This window comes from Ambystoma mexicanum, chromosome 6p (genome assembly GCF_040938575.1).
Source record: "Ambystoma mexicanum isolate Mex_15411 chromosome 6p, UKY_AmexF1_1, whole genome shotgun sequence".
NCBI classification, from domain to species: Eukaryota; Metazoa; Chordata; class Amphibia; order Caudata; family Ambystomatidae; genus Ambystoma; species Ambystoma mexicanum.
The window spans coordinates 1,203,640,781-1,203,660,226 of record NC_090935.1 but is presented as its reverse complement, the minus strand read 5'-3'; the positions used below and the strand labels follow the sequence as shown (position 1 = coordinate 1,203,660,226).

Below are 19,446 nucleotides of genomic sequence, written 5' to 3'. Positions count from 1 at the left end.
CTGACGGGCGGGTAGAGCCTTGCGAGTCCCATCAGATTTTCTTGACGATAGGATTGGAGGAGGGGGAAGATGCCTTCCTTCGAGTTCCTGTAAGCCCCAATGGCTGCAAGGTATGTGCGGCAGGTGTCCACCTGCACGCCTGAGTGGGCGAGTACCGCCAAGAAGTAGACCACGTCGTCCAAGGTGCACACCAGGGGGTCGATTCCCTTAGAGTCGGCCCAGTGGCAGAATCTGGTCCATTCGCTTTTGTACTGGGCCCTGGTAGCCTTGCTCCTAGCGCCCTGTATGATCTCCAGATTGGCCTGTGAGAGGCTGAGGTGCCGCAGCATTACCTGCTGTGCCAGATGATGTGCTGGGCCCGTCAAGAGGTAAAACGAGGGCACTTCCAAGAGACTGAGCAGCTCCGAAAACCATGACCTGACCGCCCACCATGGAGCCATTAGAATGATGAGGAGTTGGCAAGACTCCTTGATTTTTCAAATTACTCTGTGAATCAGGGGGATGGGCGGAAAGGAGTAGGCTTTCATGCCGATCAAAATGAGGTGGAGTGCGTCGCCCAGAGAGCGGGGCCATGACCTTGCCAGGATGCGAACTGGGGACACTTCTTGTAGTGCCAGGTGGAAAAGAGATCCACCTGGGGGTGATCCCACCTGTTGAAGATCTCCTGAATAACAATTTTGTTTAGCTGCCACTCGTAATTGTCAGCTCCCAGCCTGCTAAGCCTGTCCGCCTCAGGTTGGATTCCCCCGGGAGGTGGAATGTCGTGAGGTAAATGTCGTTTTCCAGGGCCCACATGCTGATCGCCAGTCTGCACAGAGGAGGGGGTCTGGTGCCTCCCTGCTTGTTGACATAGTACATGATGGTCGAGTTGTCCGCCTGGATGAGGACAACCTTGCCCCTGAGAAGCGGTAGGAATGCCCTCAGAGACAGCCAGGTGGCATTGAGCACTAGCCAATTGATGTGCTATTCCTGCTCCTGTCGAGTCCAGGTGCCATGGACCGAGAGATCATCCATGGTGGATCCCCAGCCCTCGAGCGAGGAATATGTGGTGACGGTGGCCTGCGGAGTGGTGCGGTCGGAATGGCTTGCCCCTTCGTAGTTTGCAATCTCTGGACAACCAAGTTAGGTCCGGGTGGAGAGATGGAGGAACGTTGATCATCTCGGATTGAGAGCCGCGCTCCTGGTTGCATGAGGCCGCAAAGTTCAGCTGAATCCTCCTCATCCTTAGTCTTGTGTGCGGGACGGCTAATAGGACCGCTGCCATTAGACCCAGGCGATGTTGATCCCACCATGCTAAGGTCACTTCTCTGTTGAGGAAGTGGGTGGTGGCCCTCTTGATAGCCGAGATTTTGTCCTCCGAAGGAAATACCTTCTGGGAGCACATGTCTCAGATGAGGCCCAAAATGTCAGTCTGCGTGGGCTGCAGTTGCGACTTCTTGAGATTGAGTGAAAAGCCTAGATCATGCAGAGTGTTCATAAGGGGATGGGAAGAGTGGTGAATAGCTTGCGGAGATGTAGCCCTGACGAGCCAGTCGTCGAGGTATGGGTAGATGTGGAGGCCTTGCGCTCTGAGGAGGGCCGTTACCGCATTCACGAGCCTGGTGAAGACCCTGGGGGCAAAGTTGAGGCCAAACAGGAGGACCATGTACTGAAAATGGTAGCCCATGATCCTGAACCGAAGGAAAGAACGATGCGGCTGTAAAATCGGGACGAGCAGGTACGCGTCCTTCAGGTCCAGGGAGCACATCCAGTCTCCCTTGTCTAATGTCTCAGCTATAAAAGCTGGCGTAACCATCTTGAATTTTTGCAGGGGTAAGGAGAGGTTGAGGGTGTAAAGGTCCAGCAAAACTCTCATGCCCGCCTGGTTCTTCTAATGAATGGTGAAAATCCTGGAGTAAAAGACAAAGACTTGCTGGGAGGCTGGGACTTCCTCCACTGCTTGACTCTACGAGCGACCCGATCTCTGCCAAAAGAGTTGCTGTCCCAACCTGTGGGAGTGGAGGGGAGGAGGGAGGAGAGGCTGGGATAGGGAGGTTGTATCCCGTGGATACTACCGAGAGGATCCAGGGGTCCGCAAAATTCTGGTGCCAGAAATGTGTGTGGGGTGCAAGCCTGCCCCCCACCGGAGACATGTGGACCTGAAGTGGTACGTCATAACTTCTTTCCCTCGAAGGCTGTCACAGAGGAGAGGGACTGGAAAAAGCCCTTACCCCCCCCCTTTTTGTTGCTTGCGCCGGCTCCGAGACAGCGAGCGGTCCGGCTGCCTGGATCTACGCTCCTTGAAGCCTCAGAACCCTAAGTACGTACAACCCCATTCTGAGCGCTGCTGAGATTGGGTGTACGATTTGGGCGTGGTCTTTGTCAAGATGGCGTTTTTCTTTTTGTTCAGCTCTTCGTCCGTGGAGGAGTGGAAAAGGTTCCTCCACTAGAACGGTAGATTTAATATGCGTTCCGGGAAGTCCGTGTTAAATTTTGTTGCCAGAAGTCAGGCTGTCCTTCTCATGTCCGTGGCGATACAGATGGCACGGCCAGAGGTGTCAACGTGGGCCACGGTGGATTCCATGAGATCATGTGCCACCAGCTTGTCCTTGGCTAGCCTGCCTTAAAGCGTGATTAGCTCTGGGAGCGGAGTTCCGGGAGGTAGACCGCAATTTCCCGACATAATCTTTGGTTGGCGGCAGCCAGCATGGCATCTGCATTGGCCTGACAAAGATGTAAGGATGCGTTGGAATAGTTTCTTGCCGTATGCCACCAAGATCTTCTCCTCCTTGCCTAGCAGTGCCGCAGAGGAGAAGGCTCAGGAGGACTGAGGCTTGGAGTATAGTGATGCCACAGTGATCACTGAGGAGTTTGGCCGAGGATGGCCAGAGAGCAAGAGTGTATCCCCCTCCATCTGCCTGTACTTGGCGTCCAGGTGTCGATGGACCGGATGGGTTGAGTGGGATTTGAGCCAGCCCTTCTTGGCCAGGGAGACTACATCGGTCTGCAGAGGAATCCCCGATTTGGCAGAGGGGCGTCATGTGAGGACTTCCGCCAGAACCCCCTCTGCGGGCTGCTCGACCTCGTGTTGGGGTAGCCCCAGATACTCTGCCAGCCCAGCAAGACGTTCGTGAAAGGCCGCGGCTGAGGATGTCTTGTCCGGATCCTCCTCCTCATCCGCATCCTGTGGATCTGTGGGATCCTGTGGAGGAGGAGGAGTAGTAGTTGGCACCGGAGGCTGGGGTACAGGGACTATGGCCGGAGGCTGAGGCGGCAGCAGAAGCTGGTATGGAGTCGGCTGCGCCGGGGCCTAAGGCGCCGGCAGAGGCGTCTGTGGTGCCGCTAGCATTACAGGAATGACTTCCCTGAGTGCATCTTTGAGCATAACTCCCATCCAAGGTGACTTCATGAGGCCCGAGGAACCTCTCGAAGAAGACCTTTTCACTGGCCGAGGAGGTGGCAGGGGGTGCCGACAGGGTTGAGGGGAGCTGCTGTAGCTGCTGAGTACCCTGCCCATATGGACACAAAGGAAAGCTGCCCTGCGCAAAAGAGGGGTAGGCTGTAGGCCACGTACATGGCTGAGGCCAGTCCCACCTTGACACTCGTTCTTCGCCGAATGGCGTTGGATGGGTGCCTCTGTCTCGCGCGGCGGCCATTTCGTAGAGGTGCCTGCAACGTGTTGCTCAGGCCGCTGGGCCCGGCCTCGTCCAAGACTCTTGCATGTGGATCACAAGGCCTACCCTGCTCCTCGGGCCTATGCCCGGTAGGTGTGGAACCCTCGACTCGGGGGTCAGTAGTGCTGCGTTTAAGCACCCCCTCCAAAGTATTGCCGGTATTAGGGCATAGCCCCTCGGCCATGGTGCCGGTACAAGGGCGCAGCCCCTCGGGTGAAGTCCTGGTAAAAGAACCTTCCGGTCCCTCAACACTGTCACCGGGAGGATCCGAGGATCCCTCGGCCCGGAGGCCGGTAGCTGCAGAAGCCTCTGTGCACATGCTGGTAGAAGGACCTGGCCGGTCCCGCCCTGGAAAGGAGTCTCCCTTGAGGGGTGCGATGGACTATCGGCCCAACCTTGGGCTTGGTTCGATGCTTCACAAAGTTCTTGAGGTCCTCTGGAGGCGACTTCTGGAAGAGCTTCCAACACCTAGCTAGTCTGTTCTTCAGCGCTTTCGAAGACAGCGAGCCACACGCTGAACACGCTTGCCAACCGTGGACTGGGTCAAGGTAACATAGGCAGAGGGCATGGGAGTCTGAAGTTGGGAAGAGCCCGTTACAGGCTAGACACCTGCAGAACCCTGTAGAAGTCGACATGCGCTGGGGAGGAGCGTGATGCCTTGGTACTGAGTACCTTAATGACAAAAAGACAAAAAAGAAGACAAAGAGAAGAAGTATCCGCGCGTGGAATTATTTGGCCAAAGCCAAACCCAGGAGCGCTGGTGAATTCGGGCCGTTCCAGTCGACGCAGAAAAGGTGACTGAGGTGTGGCGCCGAAGGGCAGAGTCAGGGCAGCACATGCTCCCTGGGCCGCACCCCTGTGTGCCTCTAACTTTAAAGGGGAAGAAGGTTATTTTTCTGGTGAAAAAGGTTCTGTCTCCCGTCCCTTGGAAGGGACACCCATACAGTATGGAGGAAAGGGGACGGGACGTAAGAGTAAGAATGATGCTTGAGCAGGTGATTTCCTGTTAGACATGTTTGTGGAAACACGATCCCTAATAGATGAATATTGAAAAGCTGGTCATGCAATACCTTTTCTGTTTAAAAAAATAACATTTAAAAGTGGATCCCTTTTTACCACTTTTAAAATCTTCATACAACCAGTCAACTACCCTATGTGCACATATTGAGAGATGTTAGGAGCCCAGCTCAGTGATGGACATTGGGCCCTACAATCTAGTCAACAGAACCGGTCTGCATGGCACTTGACAATGTTGGTATTCCGACAGGCGATGGCGGTCCAGACAGCGTGCTTGGCTCAGCTAGGCCTAACGGGATACTTTTTTCAAAGAAGGATACATTGAAAGACAGAGATTTTGCTGACCAAGGAATAGGAAGAGCATACCCCAGGGACATCTGTTCATGAAAACCGGATGCACATGGTTGCCATTTATTTTTCCTGATGTGGCAAATAGAACCATTAGTAACTGGAGATGTTCATGCTGTCCATTGATTCATACCCTCACACAAGACCTGGCAGAGGATTGCCCATTTTTGAGTTGTGTACTCCTGGCAAGTGAAATGCTGTGAGAGAATTAATTCTTCAGCACCCAATGCCACATGACATGGGTTTGTCAATAAAGATTTGGATTTTATCCAACCTTGTTTCTTGAGGTAATGCACTGTGCGATATTGTCAGTTTGAAAATCTATGCCTTTCGAATCTGTTGTGAGGAGGGAGTTTATAGTGAAGTATCTGTCAAAATAGTCTGGTCTAAATCTGGTTCTTTTACACAAAGGGCTTTTACTATTTTCAATCTGCTGATCCACTATTGGAGTAATTTTTAAACCATGTGCGAGCTGCATAACATGTTCTCATAATGCCCAAAGTCTCATACCATTGGTCTTGAAAACATTATTGCAGGAGCTTCATATGCAGGCTGGCATATGAAATTAGAACGAAGCAGGAGACCACGGTGTCCATAATTCACGGTACTATTGCTGCTGTTTAAATATATTTTTTTCTGTAACTGTTCATTTTGTGTAAATGTGGCCAAAACCTCATTTTGGTTTGTTCAACAAGACTCCTAGGAAAGGAACGGTTGTATTTGGACGTGGAGCAATATTGGTTTGTCCCAAACATAAAAGAAAAGTTGACTATCAGAGCCACACACTACACTACTTGTCAAAGTTATAACACAGGCCTCACACTAAGAATTATCAGAAGCACCCTGCCCTGCCCTACTGGGCCGTTCCACAAACTCCAAATTGATTATGCAGACATGGGCGAAAGGTATAATGGATCTTGTTACCTCATTGTGATCGTTTGTCCTTTCTCGCAATGGGTGGAGGCAGGACCTTGTGCACATCCAGACGGCAAGTGCGCTGCCAAATTTTTGGTACAGAATGTTTTCCCTCGATGGGGTAGGTGTGATATATTAAGGTCAGATAATGCCACACATTTCTTTAATTACCTTTTAAAGGAGATTTCAACGTTGCTAGGCATCAAGCATCGGATATGTATCATTTACCACTCCAGTCCAACGGAGTAGTAGAGAGGATCAACGGCCTGCAAAACATTGAAAATGCACTGGGTGCACTGTTTTCCACTCACATTATTCAGTTTGCACAAACAGCCATGTAAAGACCACCATTTATCGCTCCACGAAGTGGTTACAGGACGCTGCATGCAGGCGCCGCATGCACACGCCACTCTACTGTCAGGCGAGTGTCAGACTAAGACGCTCATCGAAGAGCAGCCATTTTGGGGAAGAGTTTAGTAGCTACCTGTCCACCCTAACAAAAGCAAAAAAATGCATCTCTCAACAGGTTGCACCCCACACCCCCCAGACAGGCGAAGAAACGGATACCACATCAGAGACGCCTGCAACGTCACCCCCTTTGCAGCCCTCCCCTGGTGATTTAAACTATGTTAGGAATTGTATTCCCCGACGGAACCAGCCCAGGGATACCGGGCCATTTTGGGTTGTTTATGCCACTGCTGTCGCAATCAAGGTGAAAGAGCTAAGTTAGTGGGTGCACCTCTCTGATGTCCGAAAGGCACCTCTGCCCCAACCTGCACTGAGGGATTCCCTTGCCCATAATATCAAAACTCTGCGCCCAATGACAGCACAAGCATGTTTTTTAAGAATCAAAAAACACCTCCCAATACCCACACTCAACGCTGCTGTGCATTACATTTGCACAGGAATTACACTCTTGCAGTTCCCCATACACTCCCTCTTTATCTCTCTCCTGCTTTTCCCCCATTTCTCTCGACCTCTCACTATTGCTATATCTAGCTTTGTGTCCTGCTCAATCTCCCTCCTCCTTCTATAATTAAACATAATTTTTTAGGTGCCCATCGCAATGGATCCAGCGAGCTCCAACAATTCCATTTATATTAGGAAAAATAATGTGTATAGTACTATGTCAAGGTTTTTTTATTGATATATATATGTGTTACACTGCTGGACCTGCAATATTTATGTTTGGCTTAGGAATATATTGGGGGTGTACTTTTATATGGAGAGGGCATAAACAAGAGGGGGGTATATACAAACAAATGCTACCATTAACGAGTCTAATCAGGATGCTAACTTGGCCGAAAGGGAAATTCAGGATGTAAATATGACAAAAAAAAAAATTTAAAAAAAAAAACTTTACACACACACGACACTGTGGCCACAGACACCAATGTTGTTGATCAAATGAGAAGCAACATCCCCATTCATGATACTATTGGTTTGAGTGCCCCTTTCACAATATCTTTCAATTTAACCAGGTCCCCTGAAAGTGCATATAAAATAAGTTTAACACGCAAGGAAAGGCAACATAGAAAAAATAGATAATATAAGTATAATGGTCTACGCCTAGATACATTAGAAGATGTGCATCATCCAGAATTCTCAAATAGTTGGTACCCAGACATGAGTTTGGTGGTGTGAGAAACATGAAGGTCTCTCCCTAGCTAGTCCCTGGGGATCTGTCATCCAGGTGGCCATCGCTATTGGATCCAGTTCCTGGGGTCGGACCAGTGAGGGAGGATCACCTGGATGGGAGACCCTCGGGGAGTGGGACACTGACAGGAGAGACGCAGTATCCCCTTCCCTTTAAACACCTTTTCCCCATCCTCTCACGTACGACATTCCAAAACACTGCCCCCCCTTCTAACACTTTCGCACAACACAAAGGACAACGGACTAACACCAGAGCCGTTTACCTGACATGTCCCAATAAAAGGATCAGGCAAAGTCAGGCATTTGATCAAAATCACACACACCTGACGGCCCTTTCCCTTCCCCAAAGGAATATAAGGTGGAGCCAGAGAGCACAGTACAAGCAAGGCGAGCACGGCAGACAGCACAACGTGACGGCTAAGCAAGCGCAGCAGTTCAAGTGAAGGAGAAAGGCGTCAGGAATCGAGAGGGTGGCGAAGTGAGAAGTGACCATGCCCTTTTCGTCCCAGACCGGCGGAACCGTTGTGGAATAGAGCCTAAGACCGCGCACCTCCGTCTTGTAGCAGATGAACAAGTTACTTTCTTACCTGGTAACGTTCTTTCGACGGGATGTTCCTCTGACGTATTCCTTATCTTTGATATACGTTTCCAGCTTGCTGGCCTTGGAAATTTTTTCTGTAGAGGGCGCTGCGTGTCGACGTCCGCCGAGTCGATGTCCCTCGACGGCCACCGTATCGGCGCCGACGTCACCATGCCCATAAATAGACACGTGCTGCGTCCGTTGCTCAGTTCCGTTTTGTAGTATAAGAAAGACATGCCTGAATTGGTTAGTAACCTTGAAGGAGCGAAAGCTGCAACTACAAGGGAAGTTATCACTGCGGGGATGGATGGGAGGGGCGATAAGGAATACGTCGGAGTAACATCCCGTCGAAAGAACGTTACCAGGTAAGAAAGTAACTTGTTCTTCGAAGGGATTGTGTCCTCCGACGTATTCCTTATCTTTGATAGACTCCCATAGCAGTGGTATGTAATTGGAGGAGGGAGTGATAGTGTTGTGTATCCCTTTAGGGATGGACCGAGTGTAATACGGCTTTGCCAAATCTGGTCTCTTGAGCAGTGGAGGAATCCAGATTGTAAAATGTTGTGAATGTATGTGTGGATGACCATGTGGCAGCCGCACATATGTCCCGGACCGGTACCTCTCTGGAGAGCCGAAGATGCTGCGATACCCCTGGTTGAATGAGCCCTGAGGTTTTGTGGTGGCTGTTTCCCTGCTAGTCCATAACATTCCAGGATGGCCAAGATAATCCACCTGGAGATGGTTTGTTTTGTTATGGGTAGTCCCAACTTGTGACCTGAGTATCCTACAAACAGCTGGTCTGCTTGCCTGATTCTAGCCATTCTGCTGATGTAAAAGCTGAGTGCTCGCCTAGGGTCCAGACTGTGGAGCCTTTCCTCCTCTTTCCCCGGATGGGGAGGAGGGTAGAATGAAGGCAAGGTAATTTTCTGAGTAATATGGAATTCAGAAACCACCTTTGGGAGAAAATTAGGCTTCACCTGGAGGACAACCTTGTCCTTGTGGAAGATTGTATGAGTGGGGTTTACAGGAAAGAGCTTGTAGCTCACTCACCCTCCTAGCCAATGTTAGTGCTACAAGTAGGACAGTTTTAAGTGTGAGAAATCTTAATGCGCAAGAGTGAAGTGGCTCGAATGGAGTGCCCATTAAGAAGTTTAAGACTAAATTTAAGTCCCATAATGGAACCTGGAATGGTTTTGGAGGGTAAACATTAGTCAGAACCTTGATAAATACCACTAGAGGAATTTTGAAATACGATGGTTCCTCCGCAGTGCGCTTGAAGACAGAAAGTGCTGCGAGATAGCCTTTTACAGTGCCAACTTGAAGGCCTGAGTTTGCCAAGTAGAGTAGAAACGATAGCACTATTGGTGTACCGCATGAAAAAGGGTCGATATTCTCTTCCCTACACCAGCTGCAAAACTTGTTCCAACGGCAGCGGTATAAAGACTTTGTTGCTGGTCTCCTGGCCGAAAGCAACACCTCCATGACGTCATCAGGGAGATCCCAATCCTTGTACCTCAACCTTTCAGAAGCCAAGCGTGAAGGCTGAGGGTTCTGATGTCTGGATGGAAAACCTGACCTCCCTTCTGCGAGAGAATATTCTCTTTGAGTGGAAGATGGATTGGAGGACAGATGGACATATCTAGAAGGTCCGGGTACTACGTTCTCCTGGCCCAGTCCGGGGCAATTAGGATCATGGTTTTCCGGAATCTTCTCAACCTCCTGATCAGTTGAGGAATAACAGGGACTGGTGGAAACGCGTAGAGGAGTGGAAACTCCCAGTCCACTACGAACGAGTCTCCCAGAGCTCCTCTCGGGAGAAATTCCCTTGAACAGAACAGATTGCACTTCCTGTTGGTGCTTGTGGCGAACAGAACCACCTGAGGGGTTCCCCAAAGGGCGAAGATCTCTTGAAGGACTTCCTGAGCTAGCTCCCATTCGTGGGAGACTGTGCTCTGCCTGCTCAGAGCGTCCGCTGTCAAATTCTTCTCTCCGGCTAGATGGACTGCCGATAGAGAGATTCCTTCCCGAATTGCCCAAAACCAGAGCTGCATTGCCTCTCTGCACAGTGGTAGTGAACCTACGCCTCCTCTTTTGTTGAGGTAGTGCATGGCCACCATTATCAGGACATTTCTCCCCTGTACTGATGGCAGGAAAGCTTTCAGTGCTAGTCTGATCGCTCTCAGCTCTAATAGGTTGATATGTAGTCTGGACTCCGATGGAGACCAACGGCCACTGATGGTCAAGTCGTTGGCATGGGGTCCTCACCCTGTGAGCGAGGCGTCTGTGACTACTGTTATCTCCGGCCATGGTTGCCAAAACAGTTCTCCTTTCAAGATGTTCTCTGAATAGGCCCACCACTGAAGGTCGTGGGCTACCTTGTCCGGAATCCGGAGGAGGTCTGACATTCTCCCTGAGAATTGTGACCACTGACTTCTCAGTGCCCATTGAAGAGATCTCATTCTCAGGCGAGCCTCTGGCACAAGGAAGATGCAGGATGCCATGAGGCCTAGCAACCTCAAAAAGTCGAAGGCTGGGAGACGTTGGGCATTCTGAAACTTGGTGACCACCTGTAGAATATCCTGAGCCCTCACCTCTGGTGGCGAGGCTTTTCCCAGGGAAGTGTCCAGAACCCCTCCAATGAACTGGAGTCTCCGAGATGGTATCATCTGTGACTTCTTTAAATTGAGGGAGAAGCCCAGTCTGTGAAGGAAGAGGCAGACATAATCTAGCTGGATCCGGGCCTGTTCCGAAGATACGACCCTGATCAGCCAATCGTCCAGGTAGGGATAGACGTGGATCCCTTCCCTCCTTAGACTCGCCGCCACTACCGACATCAGCTTGGTGAAGACCCTCGGGGCGGAGGTCAGCCCAAATGGCAGAACTCGAAATTGATAATGAGAGTTGCCAATTGCGAACCTCAGGTATTTCCTGTGCTTGAGATGGATTGGCACATGGAAATAAGCATCCTGAAGGTCCAGAGATACCAGCCAGTCCTGGAGCTGGAGAGCCTGAAGGATCTGAGAGAGAGTTACCATCTTGAACTTGTCCTTCCTGAGGAATTTGTTCAATTCTCTTAAGTCCAGGATGGGTCTCAGTCCTCCGTCCTTCTTTGGTATGAGAACGTAGGGGGAGTACCAACCCTTGTTCCTGTCCGCTATAGGTACCGGTTCTATGGCACCTTTCTCTAGCAGGTCCATAATTCCCTGCAAGAGGAGCGGATCTGGAACTTTTCGGGAGCTGTTCCCCGGTGGATGACTCTGAGGGACATGTAGAAAGGGTAGGCAGTAACCTTGGGCAACTGTCTCCAATGCCCAAGCATCTGACGTTATAGCCTGCTATTCCGTCAGATGGTGAGTTAACCTGCCCCCCACAGGTGTCTTGTGTGCGAAGGCCTCAGAGTGGTTTGGGGGCGCCTGATGCAGATGCCGAGGGTAAAGAGGCACCTGCTGCTGCTGCGGTCTTAGTACCTTTGACCCGTCCACCTCGGGTGGATCTTCTTTGTCCTATTTGAGCTGGCTGTCCTCTGCCTTTTCCGAATGCAGAATAATAGCGAAAGGACTTTCCTCTGCCAGAGGTTCCTGAGGGGCGAAAAGGAGTCTGGCGGATAGAGGCTCCTAAAGATTTTGCTGCTGCCTTGGAAGTCTGTAACTTTTCCAGACTGTCATCAGCCTTTTTTCCGAATAACGAAGAGCCGTCAAAGGGCATATTCAAAAGTCTGGCCTGTACATCTGGAGCAAAGCCAGACTTTCGCAACCACGCATGCCTGCGGATTGTTGTACTAGCCGCCATGGCCCTGCTGATACTGTCAGTGGAATCGATGCCAGTTTGAAGAGACTCCCACATGGCATCTTTGCCATCTTGAATGATGTTAAGGAAGGCTTCCTTCTCCTCTCCATCGGGTATGCAGTCAGCCGCTGATGAAGCACACTCCCATAATGTGTGACTGAACCTGGCGAACGTACAGGTGGCGTTGATGGACTTCAACGCCATACTACAGGCAGAGAAGACTTTCTTTGCCATAGAGTCGTACCTCTCGTCATCCCTGTACTGTGGGACAGTAGGGTAAGCAGTCCTACTGCTGGATGAAGTTGCTGCTTGAACCAGCAGGCTCTCTGGGGTTGGGTGTTTTGACAGGTATTCAGGGTCAGCAGCCGCTACCCTATACTTTGTCGACAGTCTTTTATTGACTGCTGGGATGACTTTGGGAGTCTCCCAATTGGATGCAATTTTTCTTTGCAGGGCTGCATGGAAGGGGACCACCGGGTCCTCCTGTGGACCTTTGTCCAATATATCCGTTAGATCATCCTGTTGGAAAACAGGTGAAGGTGCAGACCAGCCCATAAACTCAATTATTCTTGCCATCAGGGTTCTATATGGTGTTTCGGCATGTTCCCCTGGGTGTGGCTTTACAAATTCCACTTCTGGGGAAGTGTCAAGTCCACTGGCCTCATGAAGTGAGTCTTGTATTTCCTTCAGCCTCCTTTCTTCAGAGGTGAAATCCTCTGCAGCAGGCAGTGAGGATCTCTGTAAACCAAAGGTTTCTTGGTCAGAGTCTTCTCTTTCTTCATAAATTGAAGAAAGACCAGGGTATTCTGATCTCTGAAATGGCGTAAAGCCCATTTCTAGGGCTGAAGGAGCCAGACTCGTCGTTATTGGACAAGAAAATGTTGAAGTCGTCGACGCCGATGTAACTGGCCTCGAAGGCGCCGAAAATGGCGTCGAAAAAACTGGAAGGGGCCTCGAAGAATTCGAGAGGATCGGGATCCTACTCGAGGGCTTCGACGACAGTCTCGGCGTCATGCCGGAGGCCCTTGAAAACACAGTTGGCTGTGGAGCCTTGGTCCTCTCTTTAATCGGCGTCGACGTCGACGATGGCATCGAGTCGATCGACCGATGCGTCGAGGAACCCTTCGACAACGGCGTCGATGACGCCGACCTGTGCGTCGAAAGAATCTTCGACGACGGCGTCGAAGGAACCCTCGACAACGGCGTCAAAGACGGTGCCTTCTTACCCGATGGCTCATGGCGCTCTCGGGTGGAATGTTTCGCCGGGTGCTGTGACTCGTGGCGTTTTGATTTTTTGGGTTTTTCACCCGGGGTATCACCCTCAGCTGTCTTCGAGGGGGTCGAGGCCGCGTTCTCGAAGACGCTTAACATTTTCTTTCTGAATTCATCCCACTCAGCTTGAGAACTGTGTTTGGTGGGACAGGAAACTCTTTCTGGGGACACCGAAGACGACGAGGAATGGGACCTTCGACGTCTCTTTTTTGAGTGTCTAGATCTCGACGAATGGTGGGAGCTGCTTCGAGATCTGGAATGGGAGTGTTTTCGACGGCGAGGAGACAAATGCCTCAACTTGGCCGACGAAACCTTTGAGGAGGATTTAGCTGACTTACCTCTCTCGAGCTTCCCCTTTCGCTCCTTCAGGGCTTTCGCCGTCATGGACATGCAGTCCTCACACTCCGAACAATGGTGCTCGGACCCCAAGCACCATAAACAGACCCTGTGTGGATCCGTTATTGACATTTTTTTACCGCAGTCTCGACATTTCTTGAAGCCGGATTGCGGCGTCGTCGGTTCTGATGAAGAAGCCATCGAGAACAATAAGGAATATTCGTCGAAATAGATATAGATAAACCTGAATGAACTGAGCAACGACGTTCCGAGGCCCCACGAAGCACGGAAAAACGGAACTGAGCAACGGACACAGCGCGTGTCTATTTATGGGCATGGTCACGTCGGCGCCGATACGGTGGCCGTCGAGGGACATCGACTCGGCGGACGTCGACGCGCAGCGCCCTCTACAGAAAACATTTCCGAGGCCAGCAAGCTGGAAACGTATATCAAAGATAAGGAATACGTCGGAGGACACAATCCCTTCGAAGTCAACGGTACACGGGGCAAGCCTATGCCGATAAGCAGGAGCGAGGGAAGCTCCCATGCCCATGTTACCGGCCTTGACTCCAGGAAAGCCAAAGGCCAAGCGATTCATCACAGCTGGTGAGTCAAGGGGAGAATCAATAAGAACCAAGCTGTGTTGAATGAGAGAATGGCTAAGTGGCAAGTTTGAACCAAGTTTAATTAACTGTGTAAAGAAATGTAACAGGTATTGAAGGGGAGACCACCTACAGAGGGAAACCGGCACCACATGGGTGTTAACGCGAGAGAGACTGGTGGATCCCCATCTGAGTGAAACTACATATACCAGAAGGCCCTAGGAGGGCCAGTGAAATAGGTCAAATTGGTCATAAAGAGGGTCAAGCTAAATCCCTGAACAATCGAAAGACTTTGATCGACAAACTAAGTGAAAGAAAGGGAAGTGAATCTTGCAGTAAGAAGAAACAAGGGAAGCGAATCCCCAGAGGGGCAACGTCGGAATTTCTAAGAAACAGTATGTTTGGAATTGATTAAAAGGATATTAAGATTTGTGGAAAACTATATGAGAAGGGTCAGCGCCCAGGAGAGGGGGACCCAAGTGTGAAGCTGTCACCCTATGTGAAACTGTGATAAACAATTGAGAAGGGTCAGCGCCCAGAAGAGGGGGACCCAGGTGAGAATTATCACCCAAACACACTTTTCATCTGTTAAAGATGGTCATAGAGCAACGTTTGTACCCTCCCGGTACAATCACTACACCCCCCCCCCGCCCGATTATTATACAGAGCATTAGGTTGGTTTAGCAGGGGATGGGGTGGTATATACATATCTTGCACCCCTGAAGAGTTTGCTCAGTCTGGTTAAAGTGTGCGTCATGTATGTCGAGAATGGGTTCCAAAAGAGGGATCACAGCTTTATTTAGAGGTTGAAAGGTTGGAAGAGGAACACTACCGGTGACCAAGTACAGGTGGGCTTTTGGGGAGTTTATTGGGAAGGGGACACAATCTTTCTGCACCCCAGGTGCTTTAGAATAAGGAAAAAGCGGTCATCGGTAATATATGAGACTAGGGGGCAGGAGGGTGCCTTCACAGACATCAACATGATCATATTAGTGTACATTTTGTAGGTGTAGCATACATGCGGAATAGCAGCCATCTAAGATACTAGCAGCTATATTGTGGCACAGAGCTTAAACCTAGGGGGGCAGTCAGCAACCCAGGTTTAGGCTGCGAAAAATGAGCAAACAAATATCTTATGTCCCAGACATTGATGAGAAAGCCCAGCCCAGGGCTACATAGATCCATAAAACCCTTAATTGTCCTAAAATGTTGCTCAAACTCTGCACCCTGGCTAGAATGTGCCCTGCAAGGCCACGGGAGGAGGACTGAATGCCTGTGGACAGTGCAATCACATGAGAAGGGCACGGGCCTCCAACCCCCACCAGTCCCAATCCTAAATTATACCATCCAAATGCCCTGGCTTTGGGACCCCTGTATTCCAACATACCAGATAACCCCAGACCAATGAACATAAACCTGATAGACCCTCGATCTATCAAAAGATCAGAAAGCAGGGCCATCCTGCTGTCACTCCTAGGTCACGTGATTTGCGCTGTGAGGTGAAGGGAGGGATGAAATTATAGCCCAGAACGAAGGAGGGAGACCTTGGAGAAATGCTGGAAGCGAGTGAAGTGCGTGAGTTAGTATGACATCGGCTTTCCCACTGGGCCCCTGTCTGTTCATACTGAGGGTACTGTTACATAGAGATAGATGTGTTTTTCTTAGTAATATAATTTATTTTTGATTTTATTTATATGTTTATAAAGCGCTGCAACCCGCAGGCATCAGGGCGCTGGACAAAAAGACCAGGAGAACAGAAAGGTAACAGGACATGTAGCAGTTATCATTGAAAAGTGTGGGGCAGGGGGTTGGGGGGGAGGGGATGAGTAGTTGCCGATTTATCTGAACAGCACAGTTTTCAAGTTTTTTCTAAACCTGAGGTAGTTAGGTTCAAATCGAAGTTGGAGTGGGAGTTTATTCCATCTTGCAGTGGCTTTGGCAGGGAATGCCCATCCCAGTCCATTTGCTTTTCTTGTGTAGTCTGTTTTAGTGAGCCCTTTACTTTCGGATCTTAGGGTCCGACCAGGCACGTAGGAGCTAATTTGCTTTGTCAAATATTCGGGAGCCGTTCCGTGTACACAATGATGAACCAGGGACATTGATTTAAAAATTATTCGCTCTTCGATCGATAGCCAATTATGCGCTTTTCTCTCATTGGTGATATGGTCCCTTTTTGATTTGCCAATAATTGTCCTTATAGCATTGCTTTGAACAATTTGGCATTGTTTGATGTACTTGTTGCTGGCCCCTATCATAAGCAAGTTCCCATAGTCAAGCCTAGATAGAATAATAGCTCTAGTGATGGTAGAGCTGTTTTGCTGGCTTAAATGGGGTCTGATTTGTCTCAGCAATTTTTGATGGTACCGGCATGTCTGTTTAAGATGTGCCACGTGCGCATCTGCTCCCAAAGAGGCCTGTAGTTATACGCACAGAGGGTCTTTACTTTGTCTGCGACCTTGACCGTTGAATTTTTGATTTTGAATGCCATATCGGCTAGGTCGAGTTTGGCTCTGGTTTGGGGGGGAACCAAAGACCATAAGCTCAGTTTTCCCTCCATTGAGGCACATCCAGTTGGTCTTCATACATGCCTCAATGGAGTTATAGATGGAATTGAGCTTGTCTCTGTCGGTAATATGACGGCCAGTCAATTCAATGACCAGCTGTGTGTCATCTGCAAAGTTAGTAAAGAATATTCCCAGGTTGGTGGGGAGGTGCAAAAACAACGCATATAGATGTTATGAGGGGCGAAAAACTAGCCCCCTGAGGCACTCAACAGTCTACTGGCTGGGCGCCTGATGAATGGTTGCCCCATTGAATCCTGTTTTCAAGAAACGAGGAGAGCCACTCAATGGCTAATTGTTAATTGACCGCCTGCTGACCAATGACGACTGCAACATCGCCCAAGTGGAGGAAGATGGATGGACGGGGCTGGTACCAATGGCCCAGCATCTCCTATGGAGCAGGTGACCTATGTGGAGGGTCTCGCCAACCAGCTGCACAGGTTTCTACTGTATGTGATGATGTCACTGATTACACTATGTACTCTTATAATGCACCACTCGTGCAGATTTTGGCAGAACGTTCCGCGGCAGCAGAGTCCTTTGTTGGCGCTTTTTCCTTCTGTATGGAAATACAACTTGTTATCCCTGGAAGACGTGTATTGGGCCTTTTTTCCTAGTGGGCTGTATTTTTTCTGGTGTGAGTGTCTAGGGGGCATTCCTACACAATGCTCACTATCGGATATCATTGCATTTTAGAAACTAACAAAACAGATTTTCATTTGAAAAAAAATGACTTAACAGTGTACGCATTCTTCTAAATAATCTCTGAGCAATAGTATCTGAAAGCTAATTAGGAATATAAGAGACAAGCATACTTACTTGAGAAGTGTTATAAAGAGTTTTCATCCCATTGGCATCAACAAACGATTTCCTTCCCAACTTTATGTTCGTCACACTTTTGATGCACTGTAAAATTCCCTTCCTAATCAACATGTGTCTGTGTCGCGTGTCATGGCGGTGCCAATCAACATAGGTAGTTATGAGCACCTGAACATACCCCCGGTCCACCGCTTTCCTTGCATTGGTTTCTAAAATGAAAAGGCAACAAATTCAGAAACTTAATACATAGGTGTCAGCAACAAAAAAACAAATACTGAAATAAGATAGTAAGAATTAAATTAATTTCATGAATTTACAGACATCTGACTTGTACCATCCAAGCAGTCAAGTATTTTTGGGGTCCTCCTGGTATAATGAGAAGTTCTTTAACGTGGAGCCGATGTTTGACAAAAACAACCTTGGAGAAATGTATGGGTATGGTTCTTGACTGGGCTACCCTGAATAATTATGATAGTCGGTTATAGAGGTGCACTCTAGTTTCTTTGTGGTAATGTAATGCCAAGTTAAATAGGCTAGTCAGTGACTTTCAAGTGCTCCTCGTGGAATCTGTGCTACCAGATCAGGTAAACAGTGCGAGGACAGGTCCCTCAAAAATCAATGAGGGGCAAACAAGGACACACTTTGTACAATACAATTGTAGGATATCCTTAAATTCACAAGACATTTTGGATTATGAAATTGGAAGCATCATAATGTTAGTAATGACTGTGTAATCAGAAATTAATTCAAACTGAAAACTGTACCCCTTTGTACACTGATCATTGAAAATACATAATTTTTTATAATAAAACTACCTTGAACGGTGTGAATTTAAGGATATCCTACAATTGTATTGCACAAAGTGTGCCCTTGTTTGCCCTTCATTGATTTTCGAGGGACCTGTCCTCACATGGTCTACCCTAAATAAGAACCTCCATTTGCCTTCAGAAGATAATACACATCAATGTCAGCTATACGGTTGAGAAAGTTAACCATTCGAGAGATTCAAGGCATGATCATGGGTTTCTCTTACAGAATCACTTAAACATTGATCCTATATTTTTTATTTCATATAAAATGCCTATGTGGCATGAAAAACAATTTATATGGCACGCACAAATTACAAAGCAAAACATTTGTATTACTCATCACACACACACACACACACACACACACAGGTTCTGAGTGCTACATGAGGGGCAACACAAAGGGCTGGGTACCCCAGTATGGGAAGGTTCTCTGGAAAACCTGAAGGTATTCTCAAACCTACGCCCCTTGGATCCTCTTCTCAGGTGGCCAGGGAAAGTCCATCGCTCATGGATCCTGACCCTGGGGGTGGAGAAGCGAGGGAGGATCACCTGGGTGGGTGGTCCTTGGGGATTGGGGATTGGGGAGAGGATATCCACAGGCGAGACATGGTATCCCCATTTTCCTTATTAGAGCCAACCTCACCCTCCCCCGGCCTTTGCTGGCTGTTGGCAAACCATTCCCCCTCATTCAACCCACTATAGTACAGTGACGAGAAAGAGGCAATTAGGAGTAGTGAACACTAGTTAATCATTTCAACACTCTTGTACTGAGATGAGGAAGAGGCCTGCACAGTGTTGTAAAGGTCAGGCAATTCAAATTATGGACACTCACCTGCAACCTGGCAAGTGGTTGCAGGTGTATAAAAGGGAGAGAGAGCAACAGAAAAGAGAGCAGCAGGAGAGAGCCGAGGCTGATCTTTGCGGGCCTGGAGGAAGAATCCTGCATACCAGGAGGCAGCTGTGGTGGGTCCTGTAGGAGAGCCAGGATGCCGGCAGACGATCCCACGAAGCTGTGGAGTCAAGGGCCGGGCGGTCTGCGATAAGGCCACAGATGTGGGAGCATCACTGATCGCAGACACAAACGAAAGGAGC

The 19,446-nt window shown here is 49.2% G+C and overlaps 1 protein-coding gene across 4 annotated transcripts in view; it reads right to left on the bottom strand.

The window, feature by feature from the left end:
• Positions 1-19,446, bottom strand: part of AGTPBP1 (ATP/GTP binding carboxypeptidase 1) — a 2,604,148-nt gene that overhangs the window by 1,460,190 nt on the left and 1,124,512 nt on the right. For all 4 annotated transcript variants that reach the window (XM_069625853.1, XM_069625856.1, XM_069625854.1 and 1 more), the window contains one exon: positions 17,546-17,754. In XM_069625853.1, coding sequence (XP_069481954.1) covers positions 17,546-17,754 — 209 coding nt within the window. The remainder of the gene's footprint in view (positions 1-17,545; positions 17,755-19,446) is intronic.